At 32.9% G+C, this 19,200-nt stretch overlaps 1 protein-coding gene across 6 annotated transcripts in view; it reads left to right on the forward strand.

Annotated features, from left to right (window-relative positions):
- Window positions 1–19,200, forward strand: part of NKAIN2 (sodium/potassium transporting ATPase interacting 2) — an 899,800-nt gene that overhangs the window by 408,628 nt on the left and 471,972 nt on the right. For all 6 annotated transcript variants that reach the window (XM_054697800.1, XM_037520346.2, XM_054697797.1 and 3 more), the window contains exon 2: window positions 2,747–2,884. In XM_054697800.1, the coding sequence (XP_054553775.1) occupies window positions 2,747–2,884 (138 nt within the window). The remainder of the gene's footprint in view (window positions 1–2,746; window positions 2,885–19,200) is intronic.

Consider the following 19,200-nt stretch of genomic DNA (forward strand, 5'->3'; position numbering starts at 1 on the left):
CTGACCAAGACAGTCTCTACAATATTCCAAAATAAATAAGTAAATTTAAAAATATGACATATATCCTGCACCCAACATACACCTGTGACATAGCCTGGGAAAGATTTTTTGGTTTTAAACTGTTTGCTGCGTATCCACAAAGTGGGGTCACAGCACAGGGGTCATGCCCAGAGGCCTACATTTCCATTTTTCCTCTTGCCATTTCTGAAACCTCAGGAGAATCACTAGGCACAGTGGTTGAAAGGTTCCTTAGACTAAGAAGACCTTCCTGAGTTTTGTGTATTATCAAGAGAAACTAGATGCCTAGGAATTGTATGACTACCTAGCACATAGTAATTGTTTTAATACATATTCCATCTCTTTCCTCCAACAGTGCAAGCCCCAATAATTTCATAGTCAATGCACAACCTGTCAGAAGGAATACTTAGGAGAGAGACAGGGCCTACCCCATAAATACTTACTTTCTTAACACTAAATTTTTCCAGAATATCTTCCATTCTGTAGTCCTAACTTTAAATTCTAGAATCTGTGATAAAGATATGATGGCAAATAGGGCCAACCAGAAAGAGGGGGGAAAGTAGAGGTATTATAAGTGAAGAATTGCACATTAACTTCTTCAGTCTGCACAACCTTGTAAGTAATGTAAGGTGAAACTCTTCATTCTGTCATAAAAATGTCTGATAAATGTTGATGGAACCTCATTTCAGCCTTACAGACTTAGCAAGTATATTGCCATCTATATATATTTTTATAATCAATGATGGTGTTGCTATTTTCTTCCATAATTGGAGCATTTATTGAGAGATTCCCCACTGTTTGACTGATGCACTTCATTCTCTAAACTTTTTTCCTGCTGTGTCCCCACAGTTATGATGCTCAAAATTTATAGAGTTTAGATTCTTCTTGCTGTTGTTTTGCATTCCTACTAACTGTTTATTCATAGGATAAGAGTAAGAGAGTTTTATATTAAAGTGGGTTTTATATAGATTATTAAAAATAGTGCTCTGAGAACAATCACTTATTTTTGATGGATTCCATCGAGACACGGTAATACTGCCTAACATCACAAATAACCCTACTTTGTGCGTCATGTTGACTGCCTGGTAAACAGTTGGAGGGATGTTTCATCAGAAGGTAGTTCAAGGTTTATGAGGCTGGGATTCTATTCAAGTTCTATGGGCAGTGTGCTTATTAATCAGTCAGAATGTTGAATTCCACTGTTGGGGTTCTGTTGAGCATTGTGAATTTAGAATATGCAGGGCAGAACAGACCTACATATTCTGTCTCTGTCTGTCTCTCTCTAATCACTGCCAACTCTAAGTGAAAATTAATATTTGACTCTGCTGGCCTATTATTGTTATAGATATTATATGGTACCCCATGTACCTTAGGGCATAGAGGTATTGTGGGACAGATATGAGTTTATTTTCTTTCTTAATGTTTGATGGGAAAATGAACTGCTAAGTTAAAGTAATGCAGTGGAAATAAGCATCATTCAATAAGTCTCCAAAAAGAGCTAGTATTCAAATTAAAAAGCATAATGTCCATTTCAAGAGAGTCCGTTCTGACGCCAAGAGCTATCATTAAAGCATAATGATATCAGTAACTTAGGGTTTTTTTTTTAAACAATTTTCTTTAACAGCTGCATGAAAATAATTGTTTGAATCTGCGTAGAAAGTCAGGTTCTTCTCAGTGTTTTACTCTGAAGTCTATTATCATTCCACCTGGGGATAGGCAGGAAGAATACAGTTAAGTTTAGATCATATCATTGTCCTTTGTTTTGTTAGCGCTATTGAGAGACTTGGCAGCTATCCAGATTTCATTTTTCAACAAAAATGACCCTTCTGCTCCACTGACCAATCTCAATGTCCTTTTATTGCTGGTTGGTTAACAGATTGGTTGATTTTTTTTTTCTTTTCTCCTCCGACTGCTTACATTTTTATGTTTGTCTTAAATGTACAGTTGTAAGCAAGGTGAATATAGGATAATTTGACATGACTTCAGTACCTTGTGTTTTATAACAGTGATGCTTGAATTTTATTTTTGTTTTCCATCATCTCAATTTAATTTAGGGGCCTTCTTTTGCCTGGTTAATATGACCAAAAATTACGATCTATTTATCATCTGATACTTTTAGGGTTAGAAGAACATAGGCACCAGTCAGAAGTCCTGCATTGTTAGACACTAGTTGGAATTCCTGAGGAATTAGACCCCAAGAAGGATAATTAGTGACCTAGGACAGTACAGCCACATAATGACAGATCTGTGTCTAGAATCCAGCTCACTGGACTTGCTGAAGAGTTTTGTTGTTTTTTTGTTTTTGTTTTTGTTTTTTTTTCTCTAAATATAACCCCCTTTGCTCTATTCCCAACTTATGTGTAACAACTGAGCAGATCCGAACAACAAATCTTTCATGTGGACTTCACTCCCCAAACTTGCAGTTTGATGGCTTCAAGTGTTTGACAGTGCATATGACAATATAATTTATCCTGTGACTGCACAGATGACATCCTGTGAATACTGCTTGATGCCTCTGCAAAATCGTCCCTGAAAAGATTGTAGCTGTCTATGAATCCACAGATTCCATAGTTTTCCTTTGAAATATACCTGAAAATGTCACTCTCACTGTTAGGCAAAAACAAATGTCAGATGTGGTGACACCATTATAATTACTAATTATAACACCAATGTGATATATTTTTTCTCACCACTGTGCTCATCTATATATCCTGTTTTGTTATTCTAGGTTTGTGTGCTGGAGAGGCAAATATTTGACTTCCTTGGATATCAGTGGGCACCTATCCTGGCAAATTTTATACATATTATTATCGTCATTCTTGGTTTATTTGGAACTATTCAATATAGACCTCGTTACATAACAGGAGTAAGTACCCTTCTTGCCTTTTAAATTTTTTTATTGAAATAGAAAAATATATGCAAACTACAGATGTCTTCAAAACATCCATGTATATTCTGTCCTTAATGTACCATATGTTGTTTTCATAGTTTCAGATTACATTACAGTAATTTCAAATATGAAGTACTTGACAGTGGATGTAATGAGATTGTATTTTCATAAATTGTTATTTCAGCAAATATTCTCTTATAATTACTAGCAGAAATGTGCCCCAATATTTCCAAATTACAAAGGCATGGCCTCTGATTTAACAATTTTAATGGGGAATTTTCTCATTTTAATAATCATATTTATTAGGCTGATAGTATAAAATTCATATAAGAGACTGTATAGATATATAGCTTGGTGTGAAAATATTATACATATTAGGATTATTATCTGACATACTTGTAGGCCAGGATTCTGAACCACAGTCTCTGTGTTTTTCATAATTCTCTTCTTGGCTCAGAGAAAGTATTTTGCATTACCACTCAAGTTAAACTTACTTAACATAAAAGTGAAACCCAACTGTGTTGCAGTTGCTATGGGAACCATAACTTTGGATATTTTACTTTTGTATGTGCCTCAGATCTCAGCTATAGCTCTTCATTAATGTAGATTTTTTTTTTTAGTTTCATCATTTTTTCTATTTCTTCTATTTTTGACAAAAGAAATGTCTATAGGCATTTATTTAAAATTATAAAGCAAGTTTGTGGCAAAGACATAGATTTAAGATAATGCTGCCAAGGCTCTGCCTTATTCGACATAAACCAGCAGGCCTTCTCGCGTTTCATGAAGGCCTGTTCACATAAAAGATGCCCTCCTGTGACCTGTTCTCACTGTCATCTGGAACCCAGATAAAGTTCACTGGTGCTGAAACAGGAAATGTGGAGGCGGCTGGGACCAAAAGATGCACTGTCTGATTAGGGATGAGCAAGAAGTCATAGTCTCCTCCTCTAGGCACCTCTAGTGAGTGTATGTCACCGCTAAGGATATGTGGCCATGCAAATCTTATGAAATGTAGGGATGTGTGCTGTTGCAGGTCATTTTTTTTTCTTTTTTTAAAATTTATTTATGTATACAAGAGCTGGGGTGTAGGCCAGAGGTGTGGGGGGCAAGAGGACTCACCAGAGATAGAGTGGAGAGCAGAACAGGTGGAGCTACTGAAATACACTGCTGAGGGGAGCAACAGGCCAGACAGGAGAGGTCTGCTGCACCATGTGGGTAGCTCCCTGGCCAGAGATTGAACTGACGCAGTAGTGGCTGGGATAGCTTGATAATGCTGAGACTTTAAGCCCCATGATACCAGGGAGACCCACAGGTCATTTTTCCAATGTGCAAAACTTGTTAATATTTTCATGGTCTTATATAAATAGTAATTTGATCCCATATAAAAAGAGTGCAGGTATAATGCTTAGGAGTGGGCTTTCTGAAGTAACTTCAGACAACATAACCTCACTGAGACTTAGTTTCCCTACCTTTAAAATGAAGGCAATAATTATGTTAACTCACGTGCTTTGGTTAATTGCTGTATTATAAGCCATAAAATGTAAGGTTCTTAATTTAGCTTTCCTCTTTCATTAGATTTTGAGTTGCCTTCATGATTTTAATCTTATAAAGTTGCTCTGCATATATCAAATAAGTATGTCAGTTCCATTTCCGATGACATTCCTGAGATAAAAACCTAGATTTGCTTCAGTATTCTTGAACAGTTTAAAACTAATCTTTTGAGGAGTAAGTGGAATAGTTTATAAAATGTCCTCAGCACAATGCTTTTGTTTAAAGGTGTTCAATAATTCTCAGCTATAATATTTTTCTCCTTATGTTATTATTTGAAACAATAGCAAACTATATAAACTAGCAACAGACTGACAAGCAATTTAAAATAGAGCAAATATTTCAAGATATTGGTCGAATTATTTCTATTCCTTTTATTCCAAGCTGCTACAACTCTAAAAATATTGCAGGATTTCCATTTATCAAACTATAATTTCATCCCTTTAAATAAAATATATGTCCATAAACCTTTTCAAGAGAAGCTGCATGGAAGAGTTATGATGCCCTGGGACACTCAGGATTGTTAGAACTTTCATATTGCTGAGAGTTTCTGAAATCTTTCTGAAGTTTAACAACGTGTCTAGGAGCTACAACTTTGATTTGATCTCAACTTGCAGACGACATTCTGATGTGATCTTTTCTTTGAGACAATGTCGTACTTGGAAAATGTTTGCCAGCTGGAGATTCTGTAAATGTGAAATTTTTTTTATTTTCCAACTCAGCAAGTCCTGGGTTGGAAATATATCCTCAAAAGTCTGCTTGAAAAGTACATTGTTTCTTCTTGGGCTTATCTCTGTCCTACAATATTATGTTATGTGTGACTAAAACATGACAATACTGTCAACTGTTTGCTTTGGCAGATCTACAAATTTATATTTTCTGTCTTCCCAGTTATTGCAGGCAATAGTGAAGTTAATTACTCAGACAATAATTATTCAGACTCCTCTTTTCTCCAGCCTTCAGAAACAGTTCCTTACTGCTCTTCCTTTTCCCAGTGATAATCTCCTCATACCCTCTAGTCTATATAATTAAGTTCATGGAATCTAATAGCCATGACTCCATGTTGAAGGTCAAAGTAGATTAAGAAAATAGAGAATTTCTCATAAAAATGGAATTTATATATTTTTTCAGTTTGCCTAAAGATGGCAAAGGATTTATAATAAAAAGAAACTTCAGTGAAATCATAGATGATAGAAATTCTGGTCAATGAAAGATGTGGGCTGAGCAGATACCATATTACTGCAGTTAAGATGTTTCCACAGGCTTTACACTGGAGACTTAGATTAATAATGAAATTTATTTTTCTCTCCTCTAAAAGCATAGGCCTTTATGATATCTATATTTGTAAGTATGTATTTTTGCTTTATTAAGCAATTCATTATGAAAAAACAGTAAATGCTTCTGTATTTTACATTTGAAAGTCATTAATAATAATAATTAACTTTATTAAGACTTAGGCATGTTTTCTTCATGTATGTGCAAATGAAGCATGTCTGATTATGCTGCATATTCAAATATGTCTTAATATCTCTAACATTCAAAAAATTTGAAATTCATATAGCTATCCAACTATTTCACCCTTTACACTACTATATTTTATGCTTAATAAAATAATATATAACATCCGTTATCTTCTCAGATATTTTTATAGAGTATGCTATTTCCACATTTTCATGGTAATTCCCTATAATCATATCTATAAAAAACAGCCCTACTTTTCATTTGTGACTTCACCTTTAACTATCTAGGAATAATTAAATATTATGCAAAATTTTAAGATGTATAGTATTTACTTGACTATCACTTATCCACAATTGTTTTACTGAATTATCCTACCAATAGTGCATAGCAAACTCTATTATACTGCACTCTTGCCGTTTTCTATTCTCATATTGTGAATCTAGGAGAAAAAAATACCATTTTTGTTCTGAATTACATTTCTTTTCTTTTTAAATAAACTTTTATGGAAGTGCAACATTAGTTTTTAACATTGCATACATTTCACAAGTCCAGTATAATATTGTGATGTGTACACACTGAATCATGATCACCGTGAAAGTCTGGTTTCCATCCACCCTCTATGTTTGACTCGTGTTTACATTTCTTATTTTCCCTCATTTAGATTTTTTCACATGTTCAGGAACCATTTTTATTTCCTTTGGAGAGATTACTGTTTGGTGTTCTTCACTCATTTTTTCCCCTAAGACTTACTGTTTACCTTACCAAATTATATATATGGATCACATAATAAAAATATTTACCCTTTAAACAAGAAATTTCCATTTGATCTTTATATCTTTAACTTTTTTAAAAACTATTTATTTATTTATGCATACAAGAACTGGGGCACAGGCCAGAGATGCAGGGGGTAAGAGGATTCATCAGAGACAGAGCAGGGAGCAGAACAGGTGGATCTATTGAAATACACTGCTGAGGGGAGCAGCGGGCGAGACAGGAGAGGTCTGCTGCTCCATGTGGGTTGCTCCTGGCTGGCCAGGATCGAACTCCTGCTGCAGAGGCTGTGGATTTTCATAGCGCTGCACTAAACACCTTGCACCACCAGGGAGGCCCTTTAACTTTTTTATATTAACTCCCTTTCCCTTCGTGATACATTCTAATGCTTTGAAAATTAGATATAATTTTTAAAAAGGTGATGATAAGGCTTCATTATCCTTAGATCTAATTTTGCTAAAGCAAAAAAGACAGATGCTGAAATGGAGTCCAAGGAAAAAGTGTTCTTTTTCACATTTGTTGTTTGCAAATTTTCAAATTATTAATGGGACATTTTATTCTATTTAACTGAAAAAAATGAACAAATAGAAAAGGATGTAGACATCTTTTGAAACACTGAGCACAGTAGCAACAAATATATTTTAGAGAGTATTAGTAATAAGTTTTGTTTCCTTTACTAATCTTCAAAAGAGCAAAGAAGAAAAATTTGAAACAGTTAATTGGAACAAGAGCTCATTAGTAGCTTTTGAAGGCCTCTGGCATTAGAAGGAATATAATATGTTGAAGGAAAATGAAATAGATGATTTTAGCTTCAAGCAACTAAAATATGAAGTCAGAATCCATACAAAGAATACTGTATAGTTTTCAACAGCGTGAGTCCAAAAGAAAATACCACATCAACTCTGGTAAAATAATTCAGAAACCAACACTTAATGGTTCCCATGAAAGTGTAACCTTTTGTCATAAATGAAATTGCCCAAGGCATCTCCGTTTAGGCTGAAGACACTGGCTAACAGAATACGATTGAGATATCAGTGTTTATTAGTTAATAATAAAAAAAGTGCTAATGACTTTCATTACTTTATTGTCTAAAATAACCTGAGGAGGGGCCTCCCTGGTGGTGCAAGGGGTTAAGCACAGGACTATGAAGCAATCTGCAGCCTCTGATGCACAAGTTTGATCCCTGGCCAGTCTGGGAGCAGCCCACAGGCGCAGCAGACCTTTCCTGTCTCACCTGTTGCTTCCCTCAGCAGTGTATTTCAATAGATCCACCTGTTCCGCTCCCCACTCATCTCTGATGAATCCTCCCACCTCCTGCACCTCTGGCCTGTACCCCAGTTCCTGTATGCATAAATAAATAAATCTTAAAAAATAAAAAATATAATAACCTGAAGCATATGTGATATGAAAGATTGCTTGATGATATTGCCAGAGAATGTTGCTGCAACTCTCCTTTCTTCCCTTCTCCTGCCAATCCTGTCTTCCTCCTTTATTTCTCTTTATTTCTTTCTATTTAAGTTATTTTGACCAAAAAAAAAAAAAAAAGACAGTAGCACTTAGACCCACTGGACTGATTAAAGAAACCTAGTCCTCAGATTAGAAATAAATTCAAAATGGGTAAAGATGCTTTATTCAAATGAAATAAAAACACAGGACAATATGCCAAAATCACTATAATATTTATAAGCATGATCTAGATTTTTCATACCACCTTCCTTACCTTCCACAGTTGCTCCTAGATACCCACCTGCACAAATGCCATGAACCACACCTTTACATCACAAACTTTTATCCAGACTCATTTTACTAGGAAATAGCAGGATCAGGGCTTGTGTCAAGGTCCTGTTTCTTAGGAGCACAGTTCAGAGAGTGACTATCATTTCACAAATGAAAACAGGTTTTAAGTTGTTGGCAAGTTTAAAACCCATCACAGCATTTGTAATCTGGAGATCATTTAGATTTTATGTTGTCTACCATTCCTTTATCAAGGGTTACTTTTTTTAGTTCTTCATGTAATGAAGAAATTACCTCACATCTCAAGAATTAAGAAAAGGTGTGAGGCTACATGCTGACTGGAGCAGTGATATATGAAAATATTAGGCCCATTTTATAAAAAACATTCTGATACTTGGGAAATGCATAACCCCCTTAGAGAGCCTATAAAAGCCAATAGTCACATCATTGATTTATGTGGAAAAATAATCCTCTACATTTCAAAAATTACTATTTACTGATGTTTGACCATAATTTGAATTTTGAGCTGTTCGCAGAGTACAGACCTCATGGAGTGTATAACCAATAGCAATAAGTGAGGAACACTTCCTAATACCCATTTTTAAAACGCTTCTTTCATTCCAATAATGTTACCTCCCTACAAATCTGTGCATTCCTTGCAGTCATTCCTGGGAAGTTATTAATCTATGTTCAAGCAGTTGTTTTGCCTCTTTCATTCAATTTTTCTAGGAGAAAAAAATATCCAAAAGAAAACTTACTGCAGCTAAAGAATTAAAAATGCACACTTTCTGTGTTCAGGACAGAAAATCAATGTAGATTAGAGATGAAGAGACTTGAGATAGTAGTAAATTAACAATGCTTCTAATGACTTAGAGTAGTTGTGAAAATAAGTCTTTTCTCATAAGCCTGGAAGGAAAGAAAAACAACATTACAAGTTTTATAGATTTAGCCTGTAGTCCTAAAATAAATGTAATAACACAACATGGTGAATGCAATTTATTCTCAAAAGGATGTGTTCCCTTGGGGAACAGTGGGCTGTTTATTCTGCAAAAAGATACTTTGTGCTCTCATTTTGGTATTAGACTGTGACTAAAAACTTATAGAAAATAGTAAATATAAGTAATTACCTTTGTCAATGTAAATTCATGTTTGCAAATCATCTAGTAATTTTGGGGAAAAATTTGAAGAGACATGTTTTGATATGTGTCTAAGTATTAGTTTCTTCTTCAAAATAAAAAGTCAAAATAATTTATGTAGATTTTTTTTTAAAAATCAAAAAGTAAAAGCGGACCGATAATGCAATAATAGGGCCTTTTACTTTTCCTTCTCCATGTGGTCTTAATATCTTTATATTTCTGCTAGAGTATGTAGGCAGACACCTCAGTATGTTTGTAAAAGCCAAATCATTTTAGTCTGACTACACTTTGTTTTTGTAAACTTCTTCCCCCAAACACACACACCCCGCTTGAGTTTCTGGGTGTGGTTTTGTTGTGAGAGAGAAAATAGAACTCTTTCTTTTCAATTATATCATAAGTATATATCTAACTTTTTCATTCAATTTCTTGGCATTCATTCTATTCTTTTTTGGAAACCCAATGATTTCCTGTTTGAATTTTCTTTATATTTGACAATTTTCTTTATATTTGACCCTGATTTCATCCGTAGCATTTTGTGGGTATAATTTAGAATTGTGTAGTCCAAATAATAATACAAAACACAACAAAACAAAAACAGACAATTATAAACCAGAGACATCCTGCAGGGGAGGAGGAGGGAGAGGGATTAGAGGGATGGAGGAAGGAGTAAAGGGGACTGAGGAGATGGTGCACTGGTGATTGGTGATGGAAATTCTATGGGTACTACACCTGAGGGGGGGGCAAGCAAATATTGTTTAAAAATGAACAATGATGTGAAAATAAATTAATTTATGAAAAATAAATAAACTAATTAAAAAATTGTGCAGTCCATTTAGATGTGAAGACTATGAATGTCTTTCATTCCAAACTGTTTGCAGCATATTGATGATGCCCCACGTGTTGAATATTGCCCATGATATGCCCAGATAATTTAGTTGTTATTATATAACTTTTTTTGTCTACTCATTTATGTGTTAAAAATCTTTTATTCCTCCTCCAGAGAGATAAATGCCAAGAGTAGCAGAGGCATTATGCCTTAAACTAGGTATGCTCTTGTAAGTGTATTTATTAGACACCTGCTACATTAAATAAATAGTACCAAAAATTGTAATGACACAGTTCTATTCCTTATAAAACGATAGTCAGCATTTAGGAGAGGAGCCTCCAAATATTTCAGTCTAGGAGCCTAGACTATATTTTGCGCAGGATTAAACACCACTAATTCACAGAGATTCAAATGGATATAAAAGAGTAAGAATGAAGTTGACTTATGCTTATATCATAGCAAATCCAATTTACTCAATAAATTACTTATAAATATGCATTTTTGGCCAGTGGACATCAATCAATATAGTAAAGGTGCTGAGTTTAAGAGGGAAGGGAATGAAAGTGTAAGGGGATATTAGGGATGGCAGTGAGGGGAAAGAAAATCAATAATAATAATATTGACAACAAAAATTTTGTATCTTTGTGTGTGTTTGTATATGCATACACCCATGTGTGCATAACTTTGAGAATGTATGTGTAGGTACATGCAATGAAATTATGTCCTTTTGGATGTCAGGTTGTTAGTAACCCTATACACAGACTCATATACCTAATTATGTAGTTTTAAGTTATACACTTACTGGTGTTTCTGGAAGCCAGTTTGTTTTATAAGTATAATGTCTTGACATTCTAGATTTTTATGACTATAGAAGGGTTTGGGTAGATACACTCAAAGTGATTCTTTAAGGTTAAAACAATTGCAACAAATCTTTATGGTGTACATCTTTTGGGACATACATTGCCCTTTCTCTTTGATTGTAAACCACAAATTTTCTTTAGAAAAGAATCTGATCCTGCTGCTGTACTCGTTAGCCAACCTGTGTGCTGAGCTGGGTGGTTTGTGTTGTCAGTTCCAACTCTTGTCTGACTTCTCAACTCTTTGTTATCTTTCCAACCACCAGCTGCCTGACTATTAGAGCTCATGAGACTCCAGTTAATCATTATTTCATGCTCTATGCATCCCTAGCACTTTTCAGTAAAACCTTAAAATCACTGCCACTCAATACCTACCAAACAGTTCAGTTAAAAGACATGATATATATGGAGAATATCCCAAAGGATAAGTGTGTCCATATATACTGCCAGACTCTATAACCTATCCAACCCAAATGGATCTTCATACCTTTACAACATCAGTTCAGCTCTTGTAGGATATTTTTACTTCTGAGCTGCATTTTAGCAATATGTCAATTAGCCCCCATTAAATGATTTTATAAGAAACAGACATGTGACATTTGTTTACTATAAAGATTTTGTTGAAAGCATTACTTTAAACAGACTCATAAGAAAAATCAATCTCTTGTCTCAATCCTGGGAATAATAATGATTTTCTTGTGCATTAGGTTGTTTTATCTTGAGCTCCTAATAAATTTAAATGTTGGCTGCTGGTAATTTTACAACTGAATGTGTGAACTGCCAGTTTTACAAAACAAACAAGCAAAAAAGTTGAGTGTGTGTGTGTGTGTTTTATGATAAAAGTAATACTTTACTATTTTAGTACACAAATATTTAACACATTGTGTATTAGATACTGTTCCAGGCACTGTGAAATCAACATTAAAAAGACTAAACACTTATGGAGAAGACACACTATACACAGGCAGTAAATATTTAATAGGTGTTGGGATTATGGCACTTAATGAAGATTTTATATATGTTTTCTATACAGCTAGCATATATTAAAAGTTATATAAATGTATAACATTTATGTATTTTATATACTTTATATATTTAGTAAGTTCTCTTTACTAAGAATTGTATGTACTTTGATAAGTTCTCCCTGATGAGGTGACAATTACTCTACAATTGAATAATGGCAACTGATAAAATGTAATTACTAGTTTCTAGTGTGAGGAAGACTAAAAATGACAATGGCATTTGGGTATAGAGAAAACAAATTGTAAAAGGTATAAAAATAAAACCAAAACATTCAAAATTCCTATAATCAGAGATAATAATATTGTTATAATTCTTAAAAATACATTTTCCTTTTCTCAAGTCCACACTACAGATTTTTTTTTTTAGTATTTTTAAAACTGGTATCACATTATCTATGCTATTTACAGTCTATGAAATATCCAAACCGTTGCCTATTTTTAAGGTGTTTAACATTTACTTATTAATTTGAATATATAGCTATTATCTTGTCTTGATAGTATAGAAATTAACTTGTTATCCTTCAATCTGTATTGAAAATTCTTCAAATATCTAGTTATGTTTTTATTTGCTTGCTTTAGCTTAAGCATTCTTTATTTTAACTTTTATCTAAAAAAAATTTATAGTTTCTGAGTCCTGACTTGAGAGCAAAGATATATCCACTCTCAGATATATTTATGTGTAATGTCCAATATTTTCACCTAAGATATTTATTGACTTTTTTTCTGACACAGAGCTATTTTTTGTTCATATTCAGTTCATTAAATCAAAGTACACATTCAAAAATTATCAGTTTATTGTATGCATTGGTAGCACCCAATAGTTTCCAAAGTGTCACCTTACATATATACATATAATGCCATGGAGTAACATAAATTTGAGACAAAATGTAGGTGACAGGAAAATTAGAGTAAGAAATAAAGAAAAGAGATTTTTCCAAAATGCCCTTAGATCCTTAATTATTGCTAGATATAGATCTTATATTAGACTCTAAATTTTCTAGCAATAGAAGCAAAAACTTAAACAAAGCAAGTTTCAAAATTCCTTATAGACATTGAATATAAACTTAGTTTCTTAGCAGTATATTTTACCCAATTCTAAGATCTGGGATAAATTTTTGCTGGAGCTACAAACTAAGGGATCTCTGTAAGAGAATTTTCAGGACATTATAGTGCAGCATTCTAATAGACCTATAGTGAATATTATAATGTATTCTTTAATATACCTCAATGAAGTTTATTTATATTTTATTTTTTTAAGTAAGCCTTTAATTAATCTGGAAAGTATTTTAGTATTTAATATTAAAAGGTCACCAACAATATAACCATTTGTACTACCATTTATTTTCCCAAATAATCAAAATGTGATATTTATTTATCTTAGATTGTTATGTGTACTGGATTTTTCCCTTCAATTCTATATTCTGTTCCACTGATTCAATTATCTCCTATATCACTACCTAATTGGTAATTACAATAGATTTATAGTATGGTTCAACAGATGGTAAAACATATCTGCTCAATTGTTCACATTTTGTTTTGCTAGCCTCCTATTTTTATTCTTTAACATTTATTTAAAACCTTTATGTTCAACTCAATACAAAACAAAACCTATGTGAATTATATTTTAAACTACAGTTTGAAAAAATTAATTTTATGAAAGGGATATGTTATGAGGTTCAGGATACCATCCAAGAATTTGTTATGTCATTATATTCCTATTTTATTTTGATCTTCAATAGGTCTTTATGGACTTCTTCACATAGATTTTGTGTTTCTCTTATTAAATTTATTCCTATGTAGTTTGTAAATTTTATAACAATTATAATTGAAATATTTCTGTTTTCAGTACTTGTTAAAATTATTTATTAAATAAATAAATCATTTATTAAATAGTTTTATTAAAATTATTAAATTTTAATGAAAATTATCAAATAATTATTTATTAAATGTATGTTTATTTTAATTCTTATTGCATTAACAAGACTCTCCAAGAAATTGTTAAATGTAAATAGAATAGCAAGGACTCAAGAAAGTTTCTAAATTTAAATGTGAAGATTTTAGTATTTTGTTTTTTATTATGTCATTATTACTATTAGAATTCAGTGAATAGTTTTTACCATATTTATGTATTTTCCTTCATTTATCAGGGCAATATATTTTATTGAATGCCTTTGAATTTATTTTAGCAAGATACTATAATTTCTTTTTAAAATGTTGAATGTGTTCAATTACATTGCTAAATGGTCTGACATTAACCCGACCTTTCTTTACTAGACAGTATCTTGTTTTTAATATATTATTTATTTTCAATTGTATTTTACTTCTACTCTTTCATTTCCTTTTTATGAATCTTTATTCAAACATAAGATTGAGTCACAATTTTTTCTTGTAAGGTTTTACAAATGAAACTTTCATATAATAATGGGGTCGATTTCTCCTGTGAATTAGAATTGAAAGTTCAAGTAGGATCAGAACTATGAATGCGTTTTAGAAGTGATCTGTGCAATCATCTAGTCTTGAAACTTTCATGAAAGAACTATTTAATCCCTTTCCAATCTCTTCTACAGTAACTGGTATTTTCAAGTTTTCCACTTTTTGCCAGATTTTGGTAATATCAATTTTGACAGAACATCTACTTTACAGAGCTTTTATTTTATGTTATTTGCCAGAGTTTTCAGTAATATGTGTCTCCCTTTCTTTTTAAAATCTCATCTCTATTCTTTGGTTGATCCCTTTTCTCACTGCCTTTCCCCATCCCCCTCATTCCATGTATTATTATTTCTGAATTATTATTTCTGAATCAGGAGAAAAGTGTAAACCAATAAAATCAAAGTCATCTCATGTCTGCTTTTGCCCCCCTCCCCCATTTCTATGGTAATAGAAAAGGGCACAAACTCTTGGTTATTTGCTAATTTTTATACAAATGAATGTGGCAAGTTGAGGAAGTAGATTTATGACTTTTCTTCGTTTGGATTTTCCTAGTATAATCTGTGTGTCAAGCAGCAATTAGAGAACATCATTTTTAAAGGAAGATTGAATTTCAATTTCAATTTATTTAAATCTGAAAGTCAGTAACAAGTGTCTTTTTACCATGGCAGCCAAACTGACACTAAATGAAGAAATGATTTTTAGGTGTAGTAATTGCTACAAAACTGCTTTTGTGTAATAATTTCAAATTATTTCAAATTTCAAAATAAAATCTTTCTTTGCAACAATAGCTTAAAGTACTCTGAAGTTGGCCCTTCAGATGCCTTGTGAGCAGTTCTATTGCAGGATGTTTTTGATTGCCCAGCTGTCTCCTTAATGGAATAGTTGTCATTTTCCTGGTCATTTCTGTATTGTATTTGTAGACATCTTGTCAGTGGTTTTGGGAAGCATTGACTCATCTGGGAACTCCATGCACAAGAACTTGTTATCTGAACTCCACAGCTAAACCTCTGTTTGCCTAGACCTGTCATTTTCTGGAACACAATAAAATAACATTTTCCTTATTTTTTTTTCCCTTAAAGAAACCACTTACTTTTTTAGAATTATCTATTTATTTTTAATTGAGGTAATATTGGGGCACCCCTATTAGGTATTAACACCATAGTGCACCCACCACCAACTCACCCATATTCCACCATCACAGGCCATTGTGCTTCCTTTCCTCCTTGTTCTTTCCCTAAAAGATGTCACATATATTTAAAGCATTTTGTAAAAGAAGTAAGCTAATTTAATCTATAATTTATTATATGGGGGTGTCATAGTGTGAAAAATTGGTATGAGTGTACAAGAAGATGTCCCTGGAAAGTGAAGTTGCTATTTCTAAATAATTTGATTTCACAGTGTGATAAAATTAGAACTGTGGAACATTTCATCTAATTCTCTTGTAATTTTCTGAGGGGTTACTGTTTGATGAAGGGCTTACATGCTTATATTTATATTATAGGTTACATTTTCAGAGTACCTTGTGTCTAAAAAGTTATATGAGGCAAAATTAAAATTCGGCACAATTGTCATTCCATCTTCTAAAACCTTTGTTTCTTATTCCTTCTCCTTGTCTTATTTTTTCTTCTTACTCTTATTCCTATCATCATCATTATTGTTATTTTGATGCAGGACATTCAATCAAAGGCTTGGAAAATTCTGTGAACTTTTTGAGGAATTTCTATGATGGTGATATTCAGCTGATGACTTAATAAATAAAATTAAGATAAACTTAGTCTCATAACTTGTGGTGAGTCCACAACAACTTGGATGTGCTTTTTCATATTTCTTGTGTCATCAATATAGAGGGACTATTGACTTTGGTCATTGTGGGCATTAGACTCACTGCTAAATAAAAGGTGAAAAATGAATCACTCAATTTAACAAGAACAATACAATTTTATTTATGGAGATATATTTTGCCATTTGTTATCTTTCTATGTCCTTAACACTTTCAATGCATTATGGTATAAAATGAACAAACTTCAATAAACTAGTTAGAACACTTGCTTTTATTTTTTTTTTTTTTATAAATTTTATTGTTATATTCCCCATACGATAACTAATACTAACACCTCTTTCCAATGCATAGTATAATTAAAACTTTTCTGAATAAAAAGTATCTAATGAACTTGGAAATGTTTTGAAAATGTTATCCCTTTTCTATTAAAGGCAGTTTTTAAGCTTGAGCTTTCTTTCATTGTTTCCCATAAAATAGTAAAAATAACGTAGACCTCAGGCAACATTGTTGTTTATCTGGTGATGCCGTTTCTCCACTACCATTGTGACCTCCTTCATTATAGCAAAAAGTCTATCCATTATGGTATAACCCCACATCATTTTTCAATGTATAACATGACTATTAATGTGCAAAAAATAGAATATTTTTTTACATTTTTATTAGAACTTTTGCTTTTCAATATTATTGGGTAATATATCATTCTCCCCCAAATTGCTTTTTCTTTCAAACTGATCACCTGGGATTCAGATTTGTACATGGTTGTCTCCACTCAGCCATTATATCTGTTTATCAGAGCATAATGAACTCAAAATATTAGTGCTATTTTGCTTTGAGTCATAGCATATAATATACAGAATAGAAGTATAAATTTGAGGTTTATAAACCAAGAAGCCATGACATAAGTGGAGTAGCAGGACCAAAAAATCCTTTTACCTCTTCTTTTAAGACAACTTGATGATCTTTTTTTATTTCATCATTCTTGAGAACATTTTATGTTATTGCTTCTAATGTCTTCCTAATTTTACCACTTTGTGAAACTGGGTATAAATAAAGAGCCAAGCAGAAATTATTTGTATCATTATTTCATTTATGAAATATTTAAATGTTTAGATATTCTATAAAACATGCAAGAATTTCATAAAATTAATGATGCAAAAATTATGTAACTAAACATTACATTAAACTCAGGTTACTTAAAAGTCAGAAAAAGGTATTTAAAACAATGACAGTGTCCTACTAAGATAAAAGAACAAAGGCTATCCAAAAAAACACACTAAAATACCGATTTTTTCATGCTTTTCCAGTGTTACCTGTGAAAAAGTCATGGAGCAGTGAAGTTATTTTAGATTCACTCTATTACTAGGAGCAATGGACAAAATCAGGAAAATTAAAATCACTTAGGAGAAAGTCATTGAACTGATCTTCAGGGCCCTTTTTGGACTTCTAAGTATGCCACCAGCTTTAGTATTAAATGCACTGTTATTATAGCAAAAATGGAGTAGTTTCTATTTAAGCAAAATCCTACATGGTATGTTTTATACTAAATTAGACAAACCAACACCAATATTGGCTCTCTTTTACAAATATGCACATTTTACTAAACAATGATTAAAATCAGAAATAATGACAGCAATAGCAATTATGATTCCTAGTATTCACTCTAATGGAGTATATACATTTTATATATATAAATCTTCATATAAGACTTCATCCTGGTCATGCAAGGCATAATTCAAATTTTATAAAGGAAACCAATTTTTAAACAAGATTTATTTATTTATGGATATAAGAACTGGGTGTAAGCCAGAGGTGGGGGAAGAGGTGAGAGGATTCACCAGAGACAGAGTGGGGAGCAGAACAGGCAGATCTATTGAAATACACTGCTGAGGGGAGCAGTGGGTGAGTCAGGAGAGGTCTACTGTGCCATGTGGGTCACCTCCCTGGCTAGAGATTGAACTCATGCTGTAGTGGCTGCAGATAGCGTCATAGTACTGAGATTTAACCCCTTGTCAACCGGGGGACCCAAGGAAACCAATTCTCAGTGAAATTGAGTACGATTCCGCAAATGTCATATTGCTGTTATGTGGCAGCTTTGACAGGTCACAGATAAGTTGACTCTCCAAAGAATGTAAGGTTTCATACCAGGTCATGACATAAAACTCACTTTCACCCACAAAGTGCAGGTGACATCTTAATGGCACTATTGTGATTTTGGTGTTGATTAGCAATCCTACAACTTAACGTGTCCCTGAAATCAGGAACCACAAATGGTATCAGATCAGATTCTGCTTTGCCATTCCATACTTCTGTTCATATACTACTGAATATCAGAGGGTCACTTAGAATTTCAGAGCCGAAATATTAAGTTTAGAATTTCTAGTATAAAAATTCCCAGTTATTTAAAGTATAGCAAAAAAAATATTAAAAGACAGGTTACCTGATTATATTTGTACTGTCTTATTATTGCTCCCAATTCCCTCTGAACAAATCTTTATGGTACTATAACATTGTTGTGTCACCTCCTCCAGTGTAGACAAATTCATCTAATACCTAACACAATTCAGCTTTGGCAGAATTAATGAAGTGAACGAGATTTGAAAATGTTTGTAAGCTCTGTGTAGGAACAGAACAGCCAGCAGCCTGCTGAAGATAGCCTCATTACTTAGAAACCCTTTACTTCCTGTGTTGCATTTCTAAATCCTGTAAATAATCCCAACCATGATTAAAATA

This window comes from Talpa occidentalis, unplaced genomic scaffold (assembly GCF_014898055.3).
Source record: "Talpa occidentalis isolate TD23 unplaced genomic scaffold, MPIMG_talOcc4v2.1 talOcc4.2, whole genome shotgun sequence".
In the NCBI taxonomy this organism is placed as follows: Eukaryota; Metazoa; Chordata; class Mammalia; order Eulipotyphla; family Talpidae; genus Talpa; species Talpa occidentalis.